General features: G+C 39.5%; 1 protein-coding gene across 9 annotated transcripts in view; it reads right to left on the reverse strand.

The window, feature by feature from the left end:
* Nucleotides 1–26,387, reverse strand: part of DMD (dystrophin) — a 1,318,095-nt gene that overhangs the window by 174,229 nt on the left and 1,117,479 nt on the right. For all 9 annotated transcript variants that reach the window (XM_068155047.1, XM_068155048.1, XM_068155051.1 and 6 more), the window contains one exon: nt 23,060–23,206. In XM_068155047.1, coding sequence (XP_068011148.1) covers nt 23,060–23,206 — 147 coding nt within the window. The remainder of the gene's footprint in view (nt 1–23,059; nt 23,207–26,387) is intronic.

A 26,387-nucleotide genomic window follows, 5' to 3' on the forward strand; every position in this document is an offset into this window, starting at 1 on the left:
GATTCAGATTGGTTGTTAGGAAGAAGTTCTTCCCTATGAGGGTGGTGAGACACTGGAATGGGCTGCCCAGGGAGGTGGTAGAAGCCTCATCCCTGGAGGTTTTTAAGACCAGGATGAATGTGGTTCTGAGCAACCTGTTCTAGCGTGAGGTGTCCCTGCCCATGGCAGAAGGGTCAGAACTAGATGATTCCTTGTGTCCCTTCCAACCCTAATGATTCTATGCTGGCTTACTTAGAAGTAAATGTTCTTGTTGAGGTGTGCTATATTAGTCTTTTGCTGTTTGGATACGAAGATAGAACCAAAAACTTGACTGACACTTAAATTTTTCTCCAATGCTTCTATGAAAGCTCTTTTTTTTTCATTCATGTGCCGCTTTGCTATTGCTAGTGGCAAAGCTGAGGCAGAAAATGTGGTTACATTTCCTGGGATATAAAATTAAAATACTGAGGGGAAAAAAAAATTTAAAAAACAATAAAATAATTGTGGTTCCACTTAGAGAATTCCAAAAGTCTTTATGCTTTAAAATATATAATAATTAATAGGGATAAAAAAAATCAGCATACTTTTTCTCTCCCAATAACAATTTCAGTTTTTACAAAACACTGGATAACAAAATTCTTGAAAATACAATATTGGTCATGAACTTGAGCTTGCTTTTTCCTAAAACAAGGAACAGGAGAGAAGTAAAAATTACATATATGGATACGCATAGTTATCCTGATGAAAAGGATGACATTGGTGGATAGAGATCATAACATTCATGTGTGTAGCTGAAAAATAAACTTGAGCCTTTCTAAACGCCAGTCTGCATTTATATATCTATGTACTTTAAAGAAAATTTGGAATGGTAGGTAGTAATGCAAAGGAGGAGGATTAGAACAATCAAGTGCAATTTCTCATAATTTCTTTGGCAGTAAGGAATAAATGAAGATAAATAGGTTCCTTAGGGGAGGAAAGCAAATGAGATTGTTTGCTCTGTCTCATATTTATAACGTCACAGATATGACACCGGGACTTGAAAGTCCTTGTATATTTTGTTGTAAAGATCTCAGCAATCTGCAGTTAAAGTGCACTGCAAACAAACAAAACAAACAAAAAAAAAGATGAAGGAACTCTAATGAACGATGCTCGGATGAAAAGAATCAATGAAAATTTCCAGCTGTGCTGAAAAGGCTTCAAATTACCATTTACGCAACAGACGCATGCAATAGGTGTTGGGGAGGAACAGAGAATGATTATGAACAGTCTCTTTGGCAAAATATCAATGGAATTCACTTTTCAATTGTAGGGGAAATGTAGAACAGTGGAAATAATTGAAGGAAAGCATGTACTACTGGAAACTGAGCACTGTCCCTGGAAGGCTGTGATCATTGGTATAGGTTCAGCGATAGAAGGTTAAGTTGGAATGAATTGCAATTAATATACAATGTTTAGCATCACACATATACACTCCTCTTTTGGATGATAGGTGAAATCTAGTTGTGAAAATAAATGGTTAACCTTATCTCATGTTGTTGGGTAATGAGAGAAGGTGGACACACAATATAGAGTTTTGTTTAAATAGCTGCACACCCTGCTCTCAGGTTGTGTAGCACTCCAGCCTCTCTTTGACCTTCCACATCTCTCAGAGCAGAGTAGGGATCCCGAAGGAAGTTGCATGCTGTGCTGGAATTGTACAGAATCACAGAATCACTAAGGTTGGAAGACAGAAAGATCATCAAGTCCAACTTGTCACTGCAGACCTCAGGACTAAACCATGGCACCAAGTGCCATGTCCAATCCCCTCTTGAACACCTCCAGGGATTGTGACTCCACCACCTCCTTGGGCAGCCCATTCCAATTGCTAACGACTCTCTCAGTGAAGAACTTTCTCCTCAGGCTCCTATGAAAGACTGTAAACGTATTAAAGTGTCTCAGGCTGCTGCTCTCCTTCTTGGACTTGCTCTCCTATTTCTTATACCTCTGACAGTACTGAATATTCCTGGCCCAGAACTCAATCAGCGCTGAAAAGTCTTGCAAGCAGTAATTTTGCAGTACAAGCCAGTGTCAGTATGACATTGAAAAAGGGACAAAAACTGATGTGGGATAAGAAACACCTAACCCAACACATATGAGAAAACTACTTCTTCAATCATCATTTATAGGTTGAGATTTCAGATGTCTGATGCTGCTATAAAATCCATAAACCAGGAAAAGTATTTAGGAGGAAAAAATATCCCAAAACCAAACCAATGCCTTTCTGCTGTTTGAAAAGCTGGTAGAATCTTGGCAAAGATTAGATACAGGTGTGGATTATTTTTGATTATTATTGTTATTATTATGATTTCTTATATAAAATCCTCAGACAGGAAGAGTCATAAATTTAAGCACTATCCCAATAAATTTTCAATTAAATAACTAAATGAATGTAGAGCTATTTAATTAAAGTTGCACTAGTTTTTACAAATGCAGTTAATTATGCTGCTATCTAAAATTAAATCTCACCCCAACCCCTGTTACATTTCTGCAGCTCATCTGATACAGACATAATTAAAATTCTAGAAGTTCACCTATGCCTCTGAAGATGGGGAAAAAACAAGCCACAACTGAAATCAAAACCTGCTGAAGTAGTTTGAGAGGCTGCTGCTTTAATGGGATTTATACAGTCCTCAGAGTGGGAGGACAGCACACACAAAAACCTCAAAACCAGATCTGGGTTTTCAAATCTGCACAAACTTATTCATGCAGTATAGCAGGCCAAGAACCTTTGAGGATTTTCCACAAGTGAAGGATAACGGATTGACATGACTAGAAAACAGGGAGATAAATCCTGCTGAATTTTTATGTGCCTTCCATTGAAGTAATCAGGACCTGCACAGGTAAGGTATGCAGCACTTGCACTTAAATTCAGGAGGAGATGTGGGCATCCTAGCATAAGGGAAAATTGCTTTTTCATAACTGGACTACCTCTGATTTTTAGGTGGCCTACATTATCCCCCTCCCTTACTTGATCATTTAATGAGATTTTAATTATTGTAATTTTTCTTTTGTTTTCAGGTGAAGTCTAGGCTGTGCTCACTTTGGTGTCAGTTAAATACCGCTCTATTTCCCATGCAAGACTGACTCAAAAGCACCACACTTGCTTTACATAACAAGTAAACATTTAACATAAACATTTTGGGAATTGGCTGATCCAGAGATGAGCATATCCAGATCCTTGGGAGGTCTGTTGTTGCATCCAGATAGCTGGGAGGTCTGTTATTGTATTATTTAGGATTAGAGAGCAGTCTTTGAAGAGTTACTTTATAGGAGAGAATAAATAAATGATGTTAACTAAAGTACAGTTCAAGGCTAATTATTGCAAAAGATACTAATTTATCTATTAAAACAGACACATACTAAAGTAGAACAAAGGGTGACTAAACCAGTGGGGCATTAAGAACTGAAATTTGTAGCTGACCATTTCAACAGCTTGCTCTGGAAGTGGCAGCACCTGTGAGCATAGTAATACAGTACTCATGTGCTATCCAGATTAGCACTACATGGGCATGCCTTCTGAGTCCCTCAGGAGTTTTGAGAGCATACAAAAAGTAAAATTGTTCCTTTGTGTTAACAATACAAAGCTAAAATACAGGAAAAAAACACCCCTCAATATTTTCATAACAGATATTTATTTTCTTTGTCAGTAAAAGTGTGCAAAAGAAAAAAAATCAACCCAATTTTTTCCTAATGCTGCATGCACAAAACCCTCTTCTAGGAAAAAACTTGGATGGGAATCCCATCCCTGTGTCATGAAACTTGGGGCTCACAACTGAAACCTGATCTTATTGATCTGAACCCAAAATGTTAATCTGAAAAGGTTAATTTGATATTATCACAGAATCACAGAATTTTACGGGCTGAAAGAGACCTCAAAAGATAATCTAATCCACTCACCCTGCCAGAGCAGGATCACCTAGACCAGATCACACAGGAACACCTCCAGGTGGGTTTTGAATATCTCCAGGGTCCCCACAACTGCACTGGGCAGCCTGTTCCAGTGTTCTGTCACCCTCATAGTGAAAATTATTTTCCTCATGTTTCCATAGAACTTCCTGTCCTTCAACTTCCACCCATTGCCCCTTGTCCTGTCATTAGGCATCACCAAGAACAGCCTGACTCCATTCTCTTGGCACTCATCCTTAAGTATTTATAAACAGTAATGACATCACCCCTCAGTCTCCTCTTCTCCAAGCTGAAGAGCCCCGGGTCTCTCAGTCTCTCCTCATAAGGAAGCTGTTCCACTCCCTTGATCATTTTTGTGGCTCTGTGCTGGACTCTTTCAAGCAGCTCCCTGAGGTCCTTCTTGAACTGAGGGGCCCAGAACTGGACACAATATTCCAGATGTTCACCAGGGCAGAGTAGAGGGGAGGAGAACCTCTCTCAACCTACTAGCCACACCCCTTCTAATCCACCCCAGAATGTCATTGGCCTTCCTGGCCAAAAGAGCACATTGCTGGTTTGTGGTCAACCTTCCCTCCACTAGGATCCCCAGGTCCTTTTCCCCTTCACTGCTCTCCAGCAGATCAGGGCCCATCCTATAGTGATCCATGGGGTTATTCTTTCCCAGGCGCAACTTGTGCCTCAGGCACCTCTTTGAATATGTGTGTAAACCATGTGCACTTCTTTTTACAATACAAATTCACAATGGTTTACATGCATGTATAGCTACACCGAGGTTTCAATGTAGCATCTGAAATACAAGACGTGAATGTCCTTTCATTTTATGTAGAGTAAGAAAATGGAAAAGAAAATGCAAGGAACCTCCAAAGCATGATATTAATATGAAGAACCATCTTTCTTTGGAGGGAGAAAACTATTAACTTTTTTTTGTGTGTGTATAGAAAATGAATAAATTTCCCTTCTTGCATAGTAAAACCTGGACAATGTATACAAATAAGAAAGGCAGTAATAATCCATACATAGAAGCTTGATCAACCTGTAATAATCTATCTTTCTGCAGGCACCTGAATCACCCTCTCTTACCTTGAGCTTTCAGTGCAACAGGACCCTGGCAAATTGCTATAATCTCCTTTAACCCTAATCACCATTTTAATCAAAAAAGGTGGGGCAGCTTGGAATTTGTACAGCAAGGTTAGCACTGCAACTGTCATTCTATTTGCTAAATACACATGTTAGATTATAAATTTTAGCTGTGTTCTCTATTTGTTAAATGCTTTTCTCCCTACCTTCTTTTTTTGTTGTTGTCTGATTGTGATGGCATGACAGACAAGAAGTTTATATGAAGAGGAAGAAAGGAAGCTTCAAGGAGAAAAGGAGCAATGAGAGAAACTAAAAAGAGCATCAAGGAGATTGGAGGAAGTGGCAGATTAAAGGAAAAAGCAGCACACAACTGTGATTTTCAGCTAGAAGAGATTCAGCAGCTGTCATTAAAAATCTGCTGCTCCGCTTGAGGCATATTGATCAGACTATTTCAATGTTTTCTGTACGACTCAGAGAGCTCTCTGTTTACTTCAAATTCTAGCAATGTGATAGTCTGCTCTGGAAGTAATACTTATCTCAAACAACTAACAAATACTTTTGTTTTTAAAAAGGGAACATTGTCCTGTATGTCTCCCTCTTTTCTGTTCCAGAAAGGGATGCTGAACCTCTAATGTTCTGCTCACCTGCTCAGTCTTAAAATGACAAGTGAAGAACATAAGGTTGTGGACAGCGGCAAGAAAGGTTATTTCTACGGTTTCTAACCAATTTGCACACACCAATCTTGTACTGAAATACAAAATACATGTTCTAAAAAGCAAATGCTTCTTTCATAAATGATATTACTATGACAATCCTTATCGTTCATTGAGTATGTCTCAGTCTTCATTTTTACATTGTCTCATGGTTCTCTATCACACAGGTCCTTTTAAATATATTCTACTCTAAAAAAGAAATGTTGGGAGGATAAAAATGCATGAGGCACAGTGATTTGTGTCTCCTACACACCTTTGTTTTTGTGACACCCTTTTTGGTATTATCTGCGACAGGACAAGGGGCAACGAATATAAACTACAGCACAGGAGGTTCCACCTCAACATGAGGAGGAACTTTTTCACTGTGAGGGTCACAGAGCACTGGAACAGGCTCCCCAGAGAGGTTGTGGAGTCTCCTCCGGAGACTTTCAAGACCCATCTGGGTGCATTCCTGTGTGACCTGTTCTAGATTCTATGGTTTTGCTCCGACAGAGGGGTTGGACTTGATGATTTCTGGAGGTTCCTTCCAATCCCTAACATCCTGTAATCATGTGACCTTTGCTTCTTACATATTGAAACCTATTGTATCGGTCTAAAAGATAAAATTTCATTAGATTTTGACCAAAAGGGAGAATTTAAAAAAAAAAAAAAAAGACACAAAAGAGCACATTGATACTGCCATTTGTTTTCAACCACAAAGTGAAATCCTTCCAACACAGAATACAGAATTAACCAGGTTGGAAAAGACCTGTGAGATCAAGCACAACCTATCACCCAACACCATCTAATCAACTCAACCATGACACTAAGTGCCTCATCCAGTCTCTTTTTAAACACTTCCAGTGATGATGACTCCACCACCTCCCTGGGCAGCACATTCCAATGGCCAATCACTCTTCTGTGAAGAATTTCTTCCTAACATCCAACCTAAACCTCCCCTTGTGCAGCTTGAGACTGTGTCCTCTTGTTCTGTCACAGGTTGCCTGGGAGAAGAGATTGAATCCCACCTGCCTGCAACCACCCTTGAGGTAGTTGTTGACAGCAATAAGGTCTCCTCTGAGCCTCTTCCTCTCCAGTCAGGAAAGGAAAAAATAAACCCTTATATTTTGCCTTCCTCGCTAGGTACACAAATGACATTCATGTTCTCATGTGATGATTGTAAGAATCAAAATTCCTCAAGCCTTAGGTCTTTCAATTATTTTCTATGACATACCAAACTCAACAAACCTCCACAGAAAATAGAATGCTCTTAATTATGAATAAATTAACTAAATTAGTAACATGAGATGGATATGCAATTAAAGAACTGTTAATTGAAACTGGAAACACAGCTGTATACAGCTCAGAGATGAATCACAGCAGTAATGACGCAGCTGTTTGTAAAATGTGATTATGTTTAGCAGGAGCGTACTATTGAAACTCCCCAGCCTGTTCTTATATTGTGTCGCTGAAATGGTTTTTAAACCCATGAACACCAGGAATCAGGATCTCAGGGATGGCAAATTAGGCTCCCTGGAAATGTGAATTAGTGTTGTCTGAATGTCAGCAATTTAATTCTCCAGCTTTCAAAGAATGTAGACATGGAGCCAAAAACAAACATCTGTTAGTTAGATGCTCATTCAGAAAAAAAAAGATAAATTAAAAAATCTCTGGCAAGCTAGAGCCTGCCTGACTATGGGAAAGACAGTGAAGTACAGTAACACTGTATTTCTCTAAGCAGTAACACTGCTGTGTGAATATACTGATCATGTAAATAATATAGCCCAGGAGCTCATGAAATCTACTCTGTGTACAATTGTGAATGCACCTTTTCAGGAACTATTTCTCCAGAGAGCTAGAAGTATCAAGAACAAATGATATTTCCTATCTAAAGGTTTTAGAATTGATTAGCTTTCTGAAAACAGCAAATCAGGCTTTTTATTCTTTCAGCTTTTACATCTTTCTTAGGATGTTCTTTGGTAAATTGTGCAATAAATGCTTTTTCTTCTGGCACAAAAAAAATAATTAAAAAAAGAGAAAAAGCACAAATGTTGCTCTTGGGTCACAAAAGAACTCAGCAGGGAAAACAGTCAGTACAGTTGTGAGGGATGTCCAGACAACATAGAATAGAATAGAATAGAATAGAATAGAATAGAATAGAATAGAATAGAATAGAATAGAATAGACCAGACCAGGTTGGAAGAGACCTTCAAGATCATCGCGTCCAACCTATCATCCAACACCATCTAATCAACTAAACCATGCAACCAAGCACCCTGTCAAGTCTCCTCCTGAACACCTCCAGTGATAGCGATTCCACCACCTGCCCGGGCAGTCCATTCCAATAGGCAACCACTCTCTCTCTGTAAAACTTCCTCCTGACCTCCAGCCTGAACCTCCCCTGGCACAGCCTGAGACTGTGTCCTCTTGTTCCGGTGCTGGCTGCCTGGGAGAAGAGACCAACCTCTGCCTGTTTACAACCCCCCTTCAGGTAGTTGTAGAAAGCAATAAGGTCACCCCTGAGTCTCCTTCTCTCCAGGCTAAGCAGCCCCAGCTCCCTCAGCCTCTCCTCATAGGGCTTGTGTTCCAAGCCCTTCACCAACTTTGTAGCTCTTTTCTGGACTCATTCCAGCAAGTCAACCTCCTTCCTAAACTGAGGGGCCCAGAACTGGACACAGTACTTGAGGTGTGGCCTAACCAGTGCAGTGTACAGGGGCAGAATGACCTCCCTGCTCCTGCTGGCCACACTGTTCTTAATGCAGGCCAGGATGCCATTGGCCCTCCTGGCCGCCTGGGCACACTGCAGGCTCATGTTCGGCCTACCATCAACCAGCACCCCCAGGTCCCTCTCTGCCTGGCTGCTCTCCAGCCACTCTGACCCCAGCCTGTAGCTCTGCATGGGGTTGTTGTGGCCAATGTGCAGAACCCGGCACTTGGATGTGTTAAAGGGATGGCAAAGCAGACAAAGCCAATGGCGCGTGATGGCTTAAACTCTAACACACCAGCCTAAAGTCTGCCTTGTACCTCTTATTTTTCAGAGCTTTGTTGCCACTGAATATCATGCAATGGCATGTCCATATTATGTTAAAGTCTTTGATTCATGTTCTGGAATAGGTTCATAGACTAACAGGAGTAGATTTAAGAACTTCCATTAAAAAAAATATAGTGTTCCAATAAACATGCTGAATAATGCAAAATCAGAGTTTGTGTCCAAACCCCTTCCAACACACTGTAGTGGAGCTCACATCACAAATACACTATTAGTCATCACAGGATCACAGGATGTTAGGGGGTGGAAGTGACCTCTGGAGATCTTTGAGTCTAAATCCCCCTGCCAGAGCAGAACCATAGAATCTAGGACAGGTTGCACAGGAATGCTTCCAGACGGGTCTTGAAAGTCTCCAGAGGAGACTCCACAACCAATCTGGGGAGCCTGTTCCAGCACTCTGTCACCCTTACAGTAAATAAATTTTCCTCACGTTGGGGTGAAACTTCCTCTGCTGTAGTTTAAATCCATTGCTCCTTGTCCTATCACAGGGCACAAGCGAGAAGAGGCTGTTCCTTCCTTCTCGACATCCAGCCCTCAGGTATTCATAGACATTTGTTAGACTTCTTCTTAGTCTTCTCTCTGGACTAAAAGGCCTGAGGTCTCTCAGCCTCTCCTCATAAGGCAGTGCTTCAGTCCCTTAATATCTTTGTAGCCCTCCATTGGACTTTCTCAAGTATATCCCTGTCCCTCTTGAACTGCGGAGCCCAGAACTGGATGCAGTATTGTAGGTGGGGCCTCACTAGGGCAGAGTGGAGGGAGAGGAGAACCTCCCTCGATCTGCTGGACACACTCTTCGTAATGCTCCCCAGGATACCATTGGCCTTCTTGGCCACAAGGGCACATTATTGTGCCATGGATAACTTCTTCTCCACTAGTTATGATTCAGGGGCCTCAACCTGTATAACAATAAAATCTTGTCAACACCAATTTGCAAGGAATTGAGGTTGTTTTCCTTTTTACTCTCTCCCCTTTTTGAGTGAATGAGACAGACCCTTAGACTACGCAGACTGTTGGAGCTACTGTACAATTAAAAGGCTTCTATGATTTATACCAAATCAACACAATTTTGTTCTAATTTCTTTCATAATGTCCCTTTCTGATCTTTAAATGGTTAGTTCTCTGGAAACATGCAAATTCATGCACAAGGTGGTTAAAATAATTAGAAAAAATATGTAAAGTGTAATCGGCAAAGCTAAAATAATCAGCATGACCTGGCACTGGTAAACATCACGAGCTTATCCCATCAGCTGTGGGAATTAGTGAGCACAGTCGAATGATGTAGGAGCACAGTGTTGAGAGAGAAAAGTAGTGATTAAAAAATCAGATTTGCATCTGTCTTTCAGAAAATTTATTTGCTGGGAGCTGACCTCCTATTCACTGGTGAAGAAAAGGGATTAGATCTAAAAGGAAGTCTGCATGATTTCTGCAACAGACCATACTGTGCTGACAATATTTCACATGACATTCACAGTTGAATAAAGTTGTGAGGAGTTTAAGAGAAAAGTGTAAACTCTTTCTCTTGAAAGGTAAACCCAGTCAGATTCAGGGATGTATTGCAGCTAGCTATGACAACTGATGTGCAAACCAAATTCAGTTATCTTAGCACTTTGGCTGGCAAAAGTACAGACAGTCAGTTCAGGATTTGCAATGTGATGTTTGGAGATAAGACACTGGAATGTTGGGATATATATAAAGCACAAAGCTATTTTATGGAAGACATATTCTCCTTTTTATTTATTTTTTTTAATAACAGAAAAAAAAACAACACTGCACTGTTGAAACTGTGCAGTATTATTACCTTTGTGTCAGATAAATATGACAGAACTCAGTGTTTCTAGAGATGAGAATCATAAATGAGGGTAATGGGGGAAAGAGACATGAAATGCTCAAGATCAGTATAAGAAATCAGAGAGATAAAAGTGAAAACATCCAACAAAACACATATAAGCAGATTTAGGCTTATTTTCTACATTGATTAATGCCAATTAGTCATGCCATTAATTTTGTTTTAAAACAAACTGACCTAAGACAGAGAACCAAATTTCAGCATCCAAGAAAATGGAAGAAAAAGACTGCATCTTCAAACTACATGCTTGAGGCTTCCCAAACAAAACAGCATACCCTAAAGAATTAATTTCTGTAACACAGGATTTAAATGTTGCTATGATTCTGTGGGCACAGAAGACAGAACAAATTAATATGGATAAAACCTGAAGCTGTAAGCTCTAGGTCAAGAACCAGAATTTATATTATGTTTATTCTGCGCCTAAGGTTATTGCAGTATTGGTGCTTTGTAAAATAACAGCATGCAAAAGAGTTTGATAGCTTAGAGGAGCTACAAGGAGCAATGAGCATCTTGAAATAATTCCTTTTGCCTGTGTTTTTCTGGTGGATTCAAACAAAGAAGACTGTTACAGAAAATATTTACACATGCAATACATACCAAGAATAGAATAATTTCAATTATGAAGTGTCCTCCCCTACAGTTAACACGTTATTATATGGCTTCCACACAGCCCAGAATTTTCTGTATGAGGACAAGACACTCAGCTTTACTCAAGCTGTGATGGAAACTACAATGGCACTTTTAGAGAGCACCTTGTGAAAGTAGTCTGGAAATGACACACACAATCACCTGCAAAGGCTGCTTTCAAAATGGTATCACAATGCTGTGAACATTTGTAGTATTTTAAACACGGTTGCTAACAGTACTTTCTAAAATGCCAAAAAATATCTTACTTAGCTTAAAGTCTTACCGAAGCAAGAAGAGTTAGAAAATACAGCACAAAATACTGCCTAGCCTAAAGACTATAAAAGCTTTCTGCAACCTCAAAGTAGACAGCCTGACATAAAAATAAATGCAGTGGTATAATATGTAATTGATATGTCAGAAAGACTTAAAATGACTCAAAAAAATTGGCTAACATTAACCTTTTGCACTGGAAATTTGCATATTATTTCTCTGCCTTGAGCCTTTTATCACTTTAAATGAAGTTTCAGAAGAAGAGATTAGCAAAAATGGGGAGAAAAGAGGGATATTTTTTTCCAGTTTTACATTCTCTTGCTCTAAAAACCTTTAACAATAGTTTGGCACCAGTACTTGGAATCTAAGAGGTTTTATATTGCTTCCAAGGATATTCATTAATGTTTTCTTGAGCTACAAGCCTCTGAAAATCACATTAGAGGGAGCCTTTACAGGACAGGTCTCAAATTCTGTGAGCTCTCTATCTGCCACAAACGTGTTCCACATTCAAAGCAAACTTAGTACATCTGCCATAACCTCACTTCAAACCAAGGGGGCATGAATGGACAGACTATGTCTGTCAGCAGAGTATATCCCCTCTCTGCTACAGGGTATGGAGTAGAACCAGAAATTGCTCAGGCTCATCATCCTTCTGATGTCAGCAGACAGCTGACAATGTATCCCGCCCTATCCTATGCAATTCTGTCCTATTCTACTGCATTTCCAATCTAATCCATGAATTATGAGCTCTGGCAGTACAAGGAAAGGGACCTGTGATGTGAAAGTCAGGATTGGCAAACAACTTAAAATGGTTAGTTTTTGTTTTGTCCTTGTTTGCTTCTACTGTTCTGGCTGCGGCTAACCGTGCACTACCTAGCCTTTCACTCTCACATGTTTTAACCATAAAAAAACTCAACCCTGAATTTCATATTAAACAGCCTAAACATAACTGATTGGAATCAGGTCACTTACTTAAAACAGTGCAGAAAAAAAAATCACTCTGTAGTGTCTTAATTTGGACAACAACAAAAAATTAAGCCATCTGTACAATTTTAGCATCTAAGGCAAAAACAAACTCTCATAGTCTACACATCTTTGTACTATGGAAACCTAAGACTTATAATTGTTTAAATATATCTTCCACTTTCCTTGTGAAAGGGAATTTTACAGAAATAATTTCACTTTAAAGTTTTTGAGATGTTCAGATATTGTGCATCATGAACATTAAAGAATATGAATAATTCCATTCAGTCACAGCATTATAGGATGTTTTGGGTCAGAACACAAGAAAGTTGGTGAGGACTTTTTAGGGTGTTGGGTAGTGATAGGGCTAGGGGGAATGGATCCAAGCTAGAGGAGGAGAGATTTAGAATAGACATTAGGAAGTTCTTCACCATAAGGATGGTGAGACACTGGAACAGGTTGCCCAGGGAGGTGGCGGAAGCCTCATCCCTGGATGTTTTTTAAGGCCACGATGGATGTGGCTCTGAGCAACCTGATCGAGTGGAAAGTTTCCCTCCCCGTGGCAGAGGCGGTGGAAATAGATGATTCTTGAGGTCCTTTCCAACACTGACAACTCTATGATTCTGTGAAGGGACCTTAAGGATCATCTAGTTCCAATGCCCTGGCAATGGGCAGGGACATATACCCACACACGTATATATAAAAATCCCCAAACTTCCACAAAAGAAACCTATATATACATAATGAAAAAAGAAATACAAAGCAGGGTACAGTGCAGTTCTTCTGCATGGTTAATCAAAATGAATTTACTCTGGAATCTTGTTCTCTGTGAAAAGGAAATCAAAACAGAGTAACAAAAATCTAAAATGAGTGTACCTTCTGTAATAACAACAGCAACAATTACTAAAGCATTTAGAGGTTCAAGAGATTGACAATCATCACATCATAAATTTTACATAGTTTTATTAGTTTTCCTTCTGGTGTGGCTGTTGGTGATAGCCATGTCTGTTTGCACTTACATACACACTTTCTTTTACTGACTGCCCCAAACATACCTCAAAGAACAATGAAGATGTCCTTCTAATTTAGGAGGGAATCTTTCCAATTTTTGATACGCACACTTCATTAGAAGAATTGAATCCCAGTCCCAGCTGTCTAGCTGGCCCTCCTCCACTAGTTTACAGAAATAAATAAATAGGATTTCTAAAGAATGAATGACTGTAAAATTAATCCATATACATGTTTTTGCAGACCAATATTGAGCAAAACTGAAACTCAGTCTAACAGAAATGAAGAAAAATACATGGGTATATAACTTCTGTGGCCAACTGGCATAGCCAGTTAAATACATAAGAGACCATTAAAGAGCCATGACAACTCGGGTTTTGGCAGAAGTTCCAGTTCTCACAGGATATACAAAACAACATTTTAAATAAAGAGTCTGATGGGAAAGCTCAACTTCCAGAAAGGATCAAACTCTCCCTCTGCTGGGAAGATGAAAGCTGTGACTACTAAAGCAATTTTAAATCCTCAAGGTTGAAAAGAACAATGATTTCAGTATTATTAGTGAAGTTATTATGAGTGTAGTTATAGATGAGCTAGAGTTTTAGCATATTTTTGCATCTTCTGCCACTCTATTCACTTTTAGCATATCCACAGTTTACAGTATATATATTTTTTTGTTAATCTGGAATAGTAACTTTTCCTTTATTGCAAGATATAAAAAAAATGAAGGCAGATGTTTTTTTCCCCCATATTTCATTATATGACTAGAGCTTTCCTGTGTGAAAATTCTATGCACTAACAATTTGACAAGTGAATCATACTGCGTCCAGTTCTGGAGCCCCTATTACAAGAGGGATATGGACGTGCTGGAACGTGTCCAGAGAAGGGCCATGAGGATGATCAGAGGGCTGGAGCACCTCTCCTATAAGGACAGACTGAAGGAGTTGGGGCTGTTCAGTCTGGAGAAGAGAAGGCTCTGAGGTGACCTAATTGTGGCCTTCCAGTATCTGAAAGGGGCCTACAGGAAGGCTGGGGAAGGACTTCTCAGGATGTCAGGTAGTGATAGGACTAGGGGGAATGGAATGAAGCTGGAGGTGGGGAGATTCAGGCTAGATGTGAGGAGGAGGTTCTTCACCATGAGAGTGGTGAAACCCTGGAATGTGTTGTCCAGGGAGGTGGTTGAGGTCCCATCCCTGGAGGTGTTTAAGAGCAGGCTGGATGAGGCTCTGTCCAGCCTGATCTAGTGTGGGGTGTCCCTGCCCATGGCAGGGGGGTTGGAACTAGATGATCCTTGTGGTCCCTTCCAACCTTGACTGATACTATGATAAAGAACTGGGAGGTTGGTTTTTTTTGTTTGTTTGTTTATGAAAAACAATGTAAGAGAATATCCTTAATCATATTAAAATCCTAATTACATAGTTTAGATCTGAAGTGTACTTCCTAAAATTATTACCATGCTATGCATATAGAAATAAGAAAAGGACCTGAGAATCTGGTAAACTTGTTTCAATTCAACTGAGAGAGACCTGAAAAAAACCAAACCAAACCAAACCAACAAAACACAAACATTTCTTTTACACATATATTTTCGTTGGAGATGTCTTGGAGATGTCATGGAAAACAAAAAGTGAAGTAAAATAAGAAAACCAGATCAAACGAAGCAACAAATCTAGAAACGACTATAATATGTCAGCACTCATTTCAAGTTACATTTTAGTGTAACTTATTTGCCCTGTTGTCTGTGTCCTATTGAAAGCAGGATGTGAGCTTAGGACCGCTGCCAAGAGTGCCTCTGACTTTTGACAGAATCACTGATCTGAACAACAGGTAAACACCAAGCCTTAATACTTGCTAGGACATATATGTATCGATTATGATCACAGCAGCACAGAATGCCAAGGGCTGGAAGGGACCTCAAAAAAAATTACCTAGCCCAACCCCCTGACAGAACAGGAATACCTAGAGCAGATCACACAGAAACTCATCCAGGCAGGTCTTCAATATCTCCAGAGAAGGAGACTCCACAACCCTCTGGGTAGCCTGTTCCAGTGTTCAGTCACCCTCACAGTGAAAAAATTTTACTTATGTTTACATGGAGCTCCCTACGCCTCAACTTCCACCCATTGCCCCTTCTCCTGTCATTGGGCATTACTGAGAAGAGCCTGGCTCCATCTTCTCACCCTTCACATATCTATAAACATTAATGAGGTCACCTGTCTGTCTCCTTTTCTCCAAGCTAAAGAGCCCCCCCTCCCTCAGTCTCTCCTCATAAGGAAGATGCTCTACTCCTTTAATCATCTCTGTGGCTCTGTGCTGGACTCTCTCAAGCAGTTCCCTGAGGTTCTTCCTGAACTGAGGGGTCCAGAACTGGACAGAATACTTCAGATGCAGCCTCATTAATGCAGAGTATTACCATGATGCATGGTAATAATGTCACATAGATTTCAGGAAAGAAGGGATTGACTTTCTGCTTTTATATTCTTGATGTAAGTTCCTCTACAGAGATGATAAAGTTGATTCCTGGTTTTCACATGTATTGAATGAATCAGCTAATATTTGTGAGGCAGCCAAAAGATACTAGGTTTTCCTAAATCAATCTTTGCAATGATACTTATTACAATAATGGTCATTACATAACTCAGGAAAGAGCCTGTCCTTAGCAGAATACAAATATGACTATGACAAAATCTTCTGAAAGATGGCAGTGGTCTTTGAGGGATCAGAATAATAATTGTGGCTGAACTCTTTAACAAAAGGCAGCATGCTTCTGTGCCAGATCAATCTTCAGATCCCCACTGCTGGAGAATCTTTACTACTGGTGCAAGATGAGGAATTAGGGACCTTGGCAGGTTGAAATTCCTGCTCCCCCCCCCGCCCCCCCCAACATTAATTTTGCCAGACCAACTCAGTTGGAAGTGAATGAAAGCTGTCTTTTCAGGCAAAACTACACTCTACAGTGGAATGCAATGCAGATGCACAAAATATACAGATATTTGCAATATTATACAGATATTTACAATTAGCAAACAACACAAAAACCTCCCTGGTCAGAGACCAGGGAAGCTATTCCACTGCCCCTGCCCTCCCCTACACTCCCCCTCCCCCCCCCCCATCCCAAGAGAGAAAAGGAGCAGAGAGAAAGCAGGGGCTAGGCTTGTCCAAAATAATGTCAGCCAAGGTCAGCCAGAAACTGAATTAATATCTCCTGAGTGAAGCAAGCAGAGAAGAGATTAGAAAGGAGAAAGAATTGTTTTGGTACAGTCAGTATTATAGCAGATATTTCGCCAATTAATTTGTTCAGAATTATCTTTAGTTTTACTCTTTATACCCAATAGTGTTTATTCATATTTTTCTACTTTTCTGCTAATAATCTGTAACTAAAATTTAAAGGCATAGCCTAAAACTACCATAGGAACAATACTGACATTACAGCTAATGCTCCTTTACAGTGACACTTTATATACAGTAATCACAGAATCATTTAGGTTGGGAAAGGCCTTTAAGATCATTCAGTCCAACCATAAATCTCTTTCTCCCTCCCTCGAGTATGGGCTGGTTTAGCTCTAGCCATTTTATGTGCTTACTCTAGCTTGCTTTAATTTTACAGACTAGACAGGCTGGGCCTGTTGCAGCCATTGTTCTGAGGGCAGCTGCTGGAAGTGTGCAGAGTGCAGGATTCCTTAGCTGACAGACTCCTTAGCACGCTGCCTAGAGCAAAACAATAACAGTCCATGTGTGCTAAGAATAACATCCTCATGTTGGCACCCTTAGATTGGAACATGCTGCAGAAGCCACCTTCTTGGCATGCTGACACCTCTCATTGGGAAAATATTTTAGCTTATGTATGAGGTTGGTTTTACTGGTTAAGGGAACGATAACAAAAAGCATAAAAACAGCCACTCTGAGCAATAGTTACAGGGGTTAGGGACTTAGGTTAGGAATGGCTTTGGGGTTTAAGGCTGCTAGGGACTTCTGCTTTTGTTAGTTAGCTGCTGCTTCTGGCTAGGGCTGTGGTGTAGGGGTGCTGCGAGGGATATGCTGGGGACTTGTGTTAGCTGCTTCAACTGCTGTTAAGGACACTCTGAGACTCTGTAATGCTGAGGATTCTACAATGCTACAATAAAGGACTTCTGGGAGGACTTATGAGATTCTCTGCTCTCAGCACCTCTGGAATCTCATTGCTATAATGGCGATAGGGTTTGTGCCTTCATTCATCACCCAATGGCAGCCCGAACCATGGAGAAAAACTGGGGCCCACTATTAAGGACAAAGCCATCTACTCACAAATGACCACATTTCATTAAAACTTGCTAAACTAAGAGTACTGGACTATAAGTACCATGAAAAAATCTCTTAAAAGATACATTTTTGGGGGAGTGAAAGGCAATTCTTCTCATATTTTTTTCAGCTTATTAGATGTATCATTCTAAACAAGAGCAGAGAGAATATAATTTATATTAAAAAAGTCATTCTTGATGACTGAAGGGCTTATGGACCATGGAAGTATTTTTATGTGTCAGAGACCTTGCCTTTTGACCAGCATTACACCAACTGGATCTCCATCTAAAGTGAAGTAGATATAATTCCTGTCATCCTGGTCTCCTCAGCTCTTCAAATGTCAACTGGAAGTAAACAAGAGTTTGCAAGAGATCCTTTTCCCCAGGAGCATCTCATTACACATACTGCTGAAGCACAAAGGATCTGAACATGTGCTCCTTGTGAAATTCATAACAAATAGCTCCCAGGAAAGATTTCTTTTTCTTTCATGTTCAAGAAAAATGGAAAAATAAGTACCGTATTTCCCTCAAAACTGCTCTTTTGAGGCATGAAGTTAATTACTTTCACATTGCTTAAACTACACAAATGATACAGTTTTCAGTGACTGAGCTGAGTGCATCACATTTCATTTATGGGATACCTTCACACAACACTTCAGGACCATGAGTGCTTGATTCTGTAAGAATTGCCTATTAAAAATATCTGTGTCCTTAAGTTTAAAATGCTGTCTTCCTGATAGTCCTAGATAACCTTCCTTTCCATACAATTTTCTTCAGTAATACTCAGTTGCATATTGACCAAAACAGAGCAACAAAAAAAGGTAAATGAATGGCAAAAAGTGTCATTGTAGAAATGTAAAAGAAACCCTGCAAAGATTCTGCAGCACTAATTATCTCACTGTGCAACCACAATATCGGATGTAACTGAATATGGTCTGCCTTATCCCTATGTTTGCAAAATGAATATAATATTAAATCTCTGCAAGACTCAGCTTAGAATGATATGTTTCCTTCTCTGGTCTTACAAAACAATCACAGTGTTAATAAAACAACAAACAAAAAGCCATTTCACCCTCTACACAGTGCTCTGCAGCTTTCTCATAACACTAGATTTCACCATCATTTCAGATCTGATAAACCTTATGTTCCCAGGTACTTTTCCCATACATAGCTCTAGAGTGAGTGTGTTTCTCACAGCAACAGCACAGAAGCCTCTGTTTTATGTTTTTCCTGCAGTGATATCTTCTAGGAAATAGAGTTCATGGGGAAAAAAAATACTTTCCCTATTAAGAATATGAAAAGGAGATTAGAACTAACCTTTGAGGGGGGAAAAAGTAATGACAAGTAAACTAAGAAGCAGTATAGCTGGAGAGAAAAATGGAAGAAAATACAAAAAAAGAAATACCAAAACATAGAAATAAGGGAAGTAAGATGAGGAAAGGGAAAGAAGAGTAGGAACACAGAAAGAAAGACTTTTTGAAAACAGAAATTAATAGAAGCCAAAGAGAAAATAGGAGTGGTATGGAACAAAGGCACAGGAAAATTACATAGAAGGCTCAAATCAATAAATGAACAGAATAAAGGATGAAAGGACTAATGTATTATGGAGATATTTTATATGACATTAGTATAAGAAAGGCAACCAGCCAACAAAAAAATAACCCAAAACCAACAAAAACCCAAACCAAAACAAAACCCCCACCCTCAGAACAGGACAAAATCCTAGCAGTCAAACTAAATAACAAAAATAGAATAGGAACCTATTTTAGGAGCAGAATGGTTTTGCATGAAAAAAAATAGAATGTATTTTTGCTTTTCCTGTTGTGTGGCCAAAATGTCAAGTTTCCTAACTGAAGTGCTGGCAATCCATAATCCAGTCTAACCCTAACACAGAACAGTATGAAATACTCTACAAAGTGCCACCCAGGTGTGAGTGTCCATGTTCAATGTCCAAAAGACTTCATTTGTAGAAGAATTGGACTAGATGGTGCTTGTGCATCACTTCCAAATGAACTGTGCTATTGTATGCTGCTCTGTTTTAATAAAAGTGAGCTCTGTATCTCAATATGTCCCAAACTTTGTTCTCTTTTAAGTAGAAAAATTGTATTACAGGAACAGATGTGCTTGTCTTCCCAGGGGTCACGTCTTGACCTTTTGTACATGATAATCCTTCAAAGTTACTTCTGTCTTTTGCCCTCAGGATGTGATTAAAAAATCTGCTGGTGTCTTTTTGCCTCACTGTCCATATCTTCCAGATAACATTTAGGTAAGTATGAAAAAAGACAGTAAACCATAATACTCCAATTAACTACCTTTTCTATCAGCTCTAACATCTCATTCTGACATGCTGTCTCCAAGTGTCTATTTTCATAGAAGATGAAGCAATTTGTTTTCAAAATACTCTGGATTTGATAAAGCAAGACAATAATTCACAATGAAAAGTGAATTGCTCACAACGTTCCCTGTGCTGTGTGGAAAAGAAGCATTTTAGCTTTGAAATACATGTGAATATATATTTTACCCTATGTATTTCTAATGGTTTATAATGTGAGGTTGGCCCTCTCTCTAATGCTTTCATGCATGTTAAGCCCAAAATATTTATCCTGGGCTTTTAGGTTTGGTTTTTTTTTTACTTGTTTAAAATCCTAGATGCCTTCACTGTGAAAAAACTTCCTGCTTTTCCCTTATTTCCTGCTGAATTAATAAAGCATATTTCAGCAAACCACTTGAAGTTACCTATTTTATTAACGGAATAAGGAATGAGTTATTTTTCAATGAATCATAGGAAATGTGTTAACTCAATCAGCCACTGCTAAAACAAGCAAGCAAACAAAAGCCAACAAAAAAGCTAACACAGATGTGATTTTTCTTATATAGGATAAACATTTTGGGAATACTCACTTTGTGTTCTAGATTTCTGCTGATCTACTTTAACATAATCTGAACTCTGTCCTGAGGGTCTGGGAAGAAGTGGATACTAATGACCAAAGATCTTGAATGAATGATCTCTTACTTAAACCATCACTCCCACTGCAAACTGTTGATTTAGGAAAGAAAAAAGTCCTGCTAATATTTGCATGAACTGGTGATAAACTGGAGATGTCACAGAGCTGTGAGATTTCTTTTGGAGAAGGAATAAAGAAGCAATAACCTCTTACTGACTATCAGATTTGACAGCACTATGACCTTTAATGTGCATGTGAGACAAGAGGGAATTAGTTCATTTTTATCCATTGCTCATGGCTAGTTTCTACAATGAGGGCAAAACTTTTTATTAGCTTCCATAATGTTACAGTTTTACAGTATATTAAGTTAAACACAACGATGGCATTTGGAAATGTGAAGCAGTGATGTAGCAAAAAAGGAAAATGGAAAGTAAAATCCAGTGCTTAATGATATTAATTTGTGTTTACCTTCATTTAATCATAATATTACTCCTCTGTTGTGGGAGCTACACCACCGTACACCAGTGCATGCACAGAATCATACAATGGTCTGGGTTGGAAGGGACCTCTGAAGGTCATCTAGTCCAATCCCCTCTGCAGTCAGCAGGGGCATCCTCAACTAGATCAGGCTCCCCAGAGCCCTGTGGAGCATCACATGGAATATCTCCAGGGATCCCCAACCACCCCCCTGGGCAACCTGTTCCAGTGTTCCACTACATTCATAGTAAAGAACCTGTTCCTAATATCCAATCTAAATCTGTTCTTCTCTAGTTTGAAGCCATTGCCTCTTGTCCTGTCACTACAGGCCAGACTCTCTCCATCCTTCTTGAAGGCCCCCCTTAGGTACTGGAAAGCTGTTATTAGGTCTCCCTGAACAACCCCAGCTCTCTCAGCCTGTCATCATAGCAGAGGTGCTCCAACCCTGTGACCCTTTTTGTGGCACTCATCTGGACCCTCTCCATAAGCTCTGTGTCCTTCTTATACTGAGGGCTCCAGACCTGTATTCTGTACTCCAGGTGAGGTCTCACCAGAGCAAAGTGGCAGAATCACCTCTCTGGATCTCCTGGCAACTCTTCATTTAATGCAGCCCAGGATGTGATTGGCCTTCTGGGCTGCAAGTGCACACTGCCTGCCCATGTCTATCTTCTTGTCCATCAGCACCCCCCAGGCCTTTTCCACAGGGCAGCTTTCTAACATGTCATCCCCCAGTCTGTATTGACAGTGAGGATTGTTCTGGCCTGGGTGCAGAACACTGGCCTGGGTGCACTTGCTCTTGTTGAACCTCATGAGGTTCACCTGGACTCACCTATCCAGGCTGCCCAGGTCCCTCTGGATGCCATCCTATCCCTCCGGCATATTGACAACATCACCCAGCTTGGTGTCATCTGCAAACTTATTGCTGGTTCACTCAATCCCACTGTCTACATCCTTGATAAAACAGCACAGATCCCAGTACAGACCCACAAGGGACACCACTGGTCACAGCTCTCCATCTGGACTTCAAGCCTTTGAGCACCACCCTCTGGATGCATGAAAGAGCATGCTCACATATGCTCTCATGCACTCTTTCACAACATTCTAAGCTAAGACAGATAACATTCTGGAAAAATGATGTAATTTTGAAGTCTTTATCACAACATAACACAAAATAATCTAAAATGTAAGTGCTATATGTGTAAAAAAAGTAAGCCAAAGTATTTGCCTTCCCCCCTCAGTTTTATAACAGGTTCACCTTCATTTCATAATATATCTTAATGTTTTTCCTGCATTAGAACTTAAATTACAAGATCCCTTTCTGAACAGCTTTATTTGCAGTATCAAATCCTGCCAACCACCTGAAGGGGTGCAACTAATGCTTGTAATTTTAGAATTGATTCTACAGGTATAGCCTTTAAGGTTCCACTGCATAGAATCATTAATTTGCCTCTAAGGAATTTATTTAAAACTTCTGCTCCCAAAAATTACTTAACCAATAGAAAAAGAAATTAAGCAGCAGAATTAAAACGATTGTGTTAATCTGCCATACGTATAATAAAAATATTCATAAAACAAGGACAATAAATAAGGGGAAATGATCATGTAACTGTTGGCAGCAACAAATTGTTAAACATTAAAAGGTAAATAAGGCATTAAATGAGAACTTTGAGCACATATCAAACTGGGTTATCTGTTTTCTACATGATGGAGCATGTGAAAATGCAGCATCAGCTTTACCTTTTACTTTCTCACAGAGATACCATTACTGAAATCCTGTTTCCTTTTTCATCCCTTAATATACCCCTGGTGCTATCCCACAGGGAATTAAAAACACACAGTATCAGAAAATAAATAAATTAAAATTACTTAAAAGAACCATAAAGAAAAAAAAATCATAGCAAATGTACCTGTAGCACCTTCCACCTTGTGTTCAGGTCTTCCACGCAGCTAAGGTTGTACTGGGAGAGTTGAATATCAGAGGGAGTGAACTGGTTAGCGAGCTCATTGAGTTGATGCACTTTTTCTTTCAGGGGTACAATTTCTGCTCGGTAAACCTGTGTGAATTAAATATAAATGAAGATAAGAATTAACTTGAGAAACTATTGGTTTGCTACCATCAGATCCATCAAATGCTACCATCAAATGGTTATGCAGAAGTATTCCATGTGGCACTGAAATGAAGGAGCATAGAATCATAGAATTGTTAGGGTTGGAAGGGCCCTCAAGGATCATCTAGTTCCAACCCCCTGCCATGGGCAGGGACACCTCATCAGGTTGCTCACAGCCACATCCAGCCTGGCCTTCAAAACCTCCAGGGATGGGGCTTCCACCACCTCCTTTGGCAACTTGTTCCAGTGTCTCACCACCCTCATGGGGAAAAACTTCCTAACATCCAATCTGAATCTACCCATTTCTATTTTTTTTTCCATTCCCCCTAGTCCTATCATTACCTAACACCCTAAAAAGTCCCTCCCCAGCTTTCTTGTAGCCCCCCTTCAGATACTGGAGGGCCACAATTAGGTCTCCTGGGAGCCTTCTCTTCTCCAGACTGAACAGCCTCAACTCTCTTAGTCTGTCTCCATAGGAGAGAAGCTCCAGCCCTCTAACCATCCTCATGACCCTTCTCTGGACATGTTCCAGCACTTCCAGATCCGTCCTGTAATAGGGGCTCCAGAACTGGACCCAGTACTCCAGGTGGGGTCTCACCAGAGCAGAGGAGAGGGGGAGAATCACCTCCCTCAACCTGTTGGCTATGCTGTTTTTGATGCAGCCCAGGATGTGTTTGGCTTTGCGGGCTGCAAGTGCACACTGGTGGCTCATGGTGAGCATCTCATCCACCATACTGGGCATGAAATAGTTAATAATTCATACTGACTTGAGGTATCAAGGGTAAATATGTTTCAGAAAGTGACAGAAATTTGGAACCTTCATAGCAATTTTTGGCAATATTTGTAAAACACAAGCATAGAGAATGATGCAAGTGCCACAGTGTGAGAGAAGAGACGTATATCAACTTCATGACAGCTGACTTTTCCATGTCACCAGTTTTGTACCACTGGAACAAAACTAATATCACTGGAAAGAATAATGATTAACATTTTAGTGTAAAGCAAGGTCACAGAATCACAGATGCATGGAATGGTAGGGCTTGGAAGGGGCCTCTCAACCTGCCCTGTCACACAAAGAAAAGGAAAAGAGCTCACATTTGGTTTTATCCTGCATGTGTTTGACCTGATCATTTTAGTTAGTAATTGAGTTCAGACAACAAAGAACATGCTTTAAAAACAGAAATTTTTATTCTTGTAAGGTAGAAGCCTCAGAGACTGAAGATACATATATACCCCCATTTGTGAAGACTTCATTTGCAAATAATTATTTTATTGCCTTTTTTTTTCCTTTTTACTTTTCTGTGGCCCCAAGCCCCCAGCCATGACTCTGTGGTGACTTGGGATGGTCTACTTGAGTGTTGTTTGGTTTCCAAGATAAGGGAATACCTCTTAACTGATGTTACCAATGCCCATGTTGTGTATAAGTATACATGAGTATATATTTGATAAATCAGTGAATGCAAACTATATTTAATAAGTTAATTTAAAATGTAGAATATACATGAAAAGTATATCTACATACAATAAAATGCTGATATAATAAATGCAGATCAAAGAGCAGTTCCTGCGCTGCAATGCAATTCAATGTAGTTCCTGAATTAGAATATTTGATTTTCTATTAATTAGTATGGCAGTTGGATAAGGCTTTGAGTGATAATTTCACTGCTTAGGCAAAGCATGCAGGCCTAAACTTAAACACATGCTTGAGCATTTGGCACATTTCTGACCAATCATTTGCATCTGCAATGTTGAAAGTGCTGATCTCACTTGACAATTGATATAGATAACTAGGTAAATCACGCAATCATTATACCTAAATTAAGGTGAAACTGAAGAGCCTTCCTACTTAGTTGATGGTTTTTGATTGTAAGTTATTTTACCGAGCTGAAAGGCTAAGGCACAGAAGCAAGTCACAATAAAAGAAATCTCATCATAGAAATATGCATGGAAGCCAAACACAAAACTTATCTTCCATCCCCTCTCCAATCAATGTCTTTCAACTGTTTTTGCTGCTGCAAGGATCCCAATATTTCATAGAATTGTAGAACTATTAGGGTTGGAAGGGACCTCAAGGATCATCTAGTTCCAAGCCCCCTGCCATGGGCAGAGACCCTTTACACTAGATCAGGTTGCTCAGTGTTATACTAATTATTGCAATGTTATGCTAATTTTTCCATATATAAAATACAAGCCATCTTTAAAGTCTGTCCTCTACTATTACTAAGGCTGAATTTTTACCAGTATTCATGTTAGTTAGACATATGAAAACAGAAACAACAATAAAACAATACTGATCAATGCGCAACTATTTAATTAATGCCAGGAAGTTTACAATTAAAAATGGTAGAAGAAAAAAGAAAAAACAAATATCATAGAAAGATCTGGCACACAATATTGTATTATTAATAAAAATGTCAGCAACTGCAAAGCTTAAAGCAACAAATAATCCACCAATCACCAATCCACCAAGCAACAAATATGACAGGCTGCTTGGTTGCATAGTTTAGTTGATTAGGTGGTGTTGGATGATAGGTTGGACACGATGATCTTGAAGGTCTCTTCCAACCTGGTCTGGTCTGGTCTGGTCTGGTCTATTCTATTCTATTCTATTCTATTCTATTCTATTCTATTCTATTCTATTCTCCACCAATCAACATACACAAGTCTAGAGCTACATTTTTGGTCTAGAATAAGTGAGTTCTAGTTTTTAAAATAATTGTTCAAACTAATTTGATAACTGGTAGTAATTTCTAGAACTTCTACAGAACTTGTCATGTGTAGAAGGAAAGATGTAACTTTTCTGCTGGGTTGTGATTGCAGCTAGTGTAACTGAAATATTTTACAGGAGCATTTTTAATAACCAGTTTGTGGAGTGCAAGACTACACAAGATTATTTTTTCTATTTTGAATTTCTTCATTCACAGGTTTATATCAGAAAAAATTAGAGGACAATATTGTTTGTGATTTGAAAAAAAAACAACAACAACAAAAAAATTGCACATGGTGAGTAGTGTACTGCTACCAAAAGGAGGCCTATTTGAACTAATTAAATTGCTCGTGGTACAAATGACTTCTCAGTGTGAGCAGCAATGGGAGAAACAGCTCCAAATTATGTTCATTATAACTG

This window comes from Melanerpes formicivorus, unplaced genomic scaffold (assembly GCF_026170545.1).
Source record: "Melanerpes formicivorus ecotype bairdi unplaced genomic scaffold, bMelFor1.0.p_v2 SCAF_30, whole genome shotgun sequence".
Taxonomy (NCBI): domain Eukaryota; kingdom Metazoa; phylum Chordata; class Aves; order Piciformes; family Picidae; genus Melanerpes; species Melanerpes formicivorus.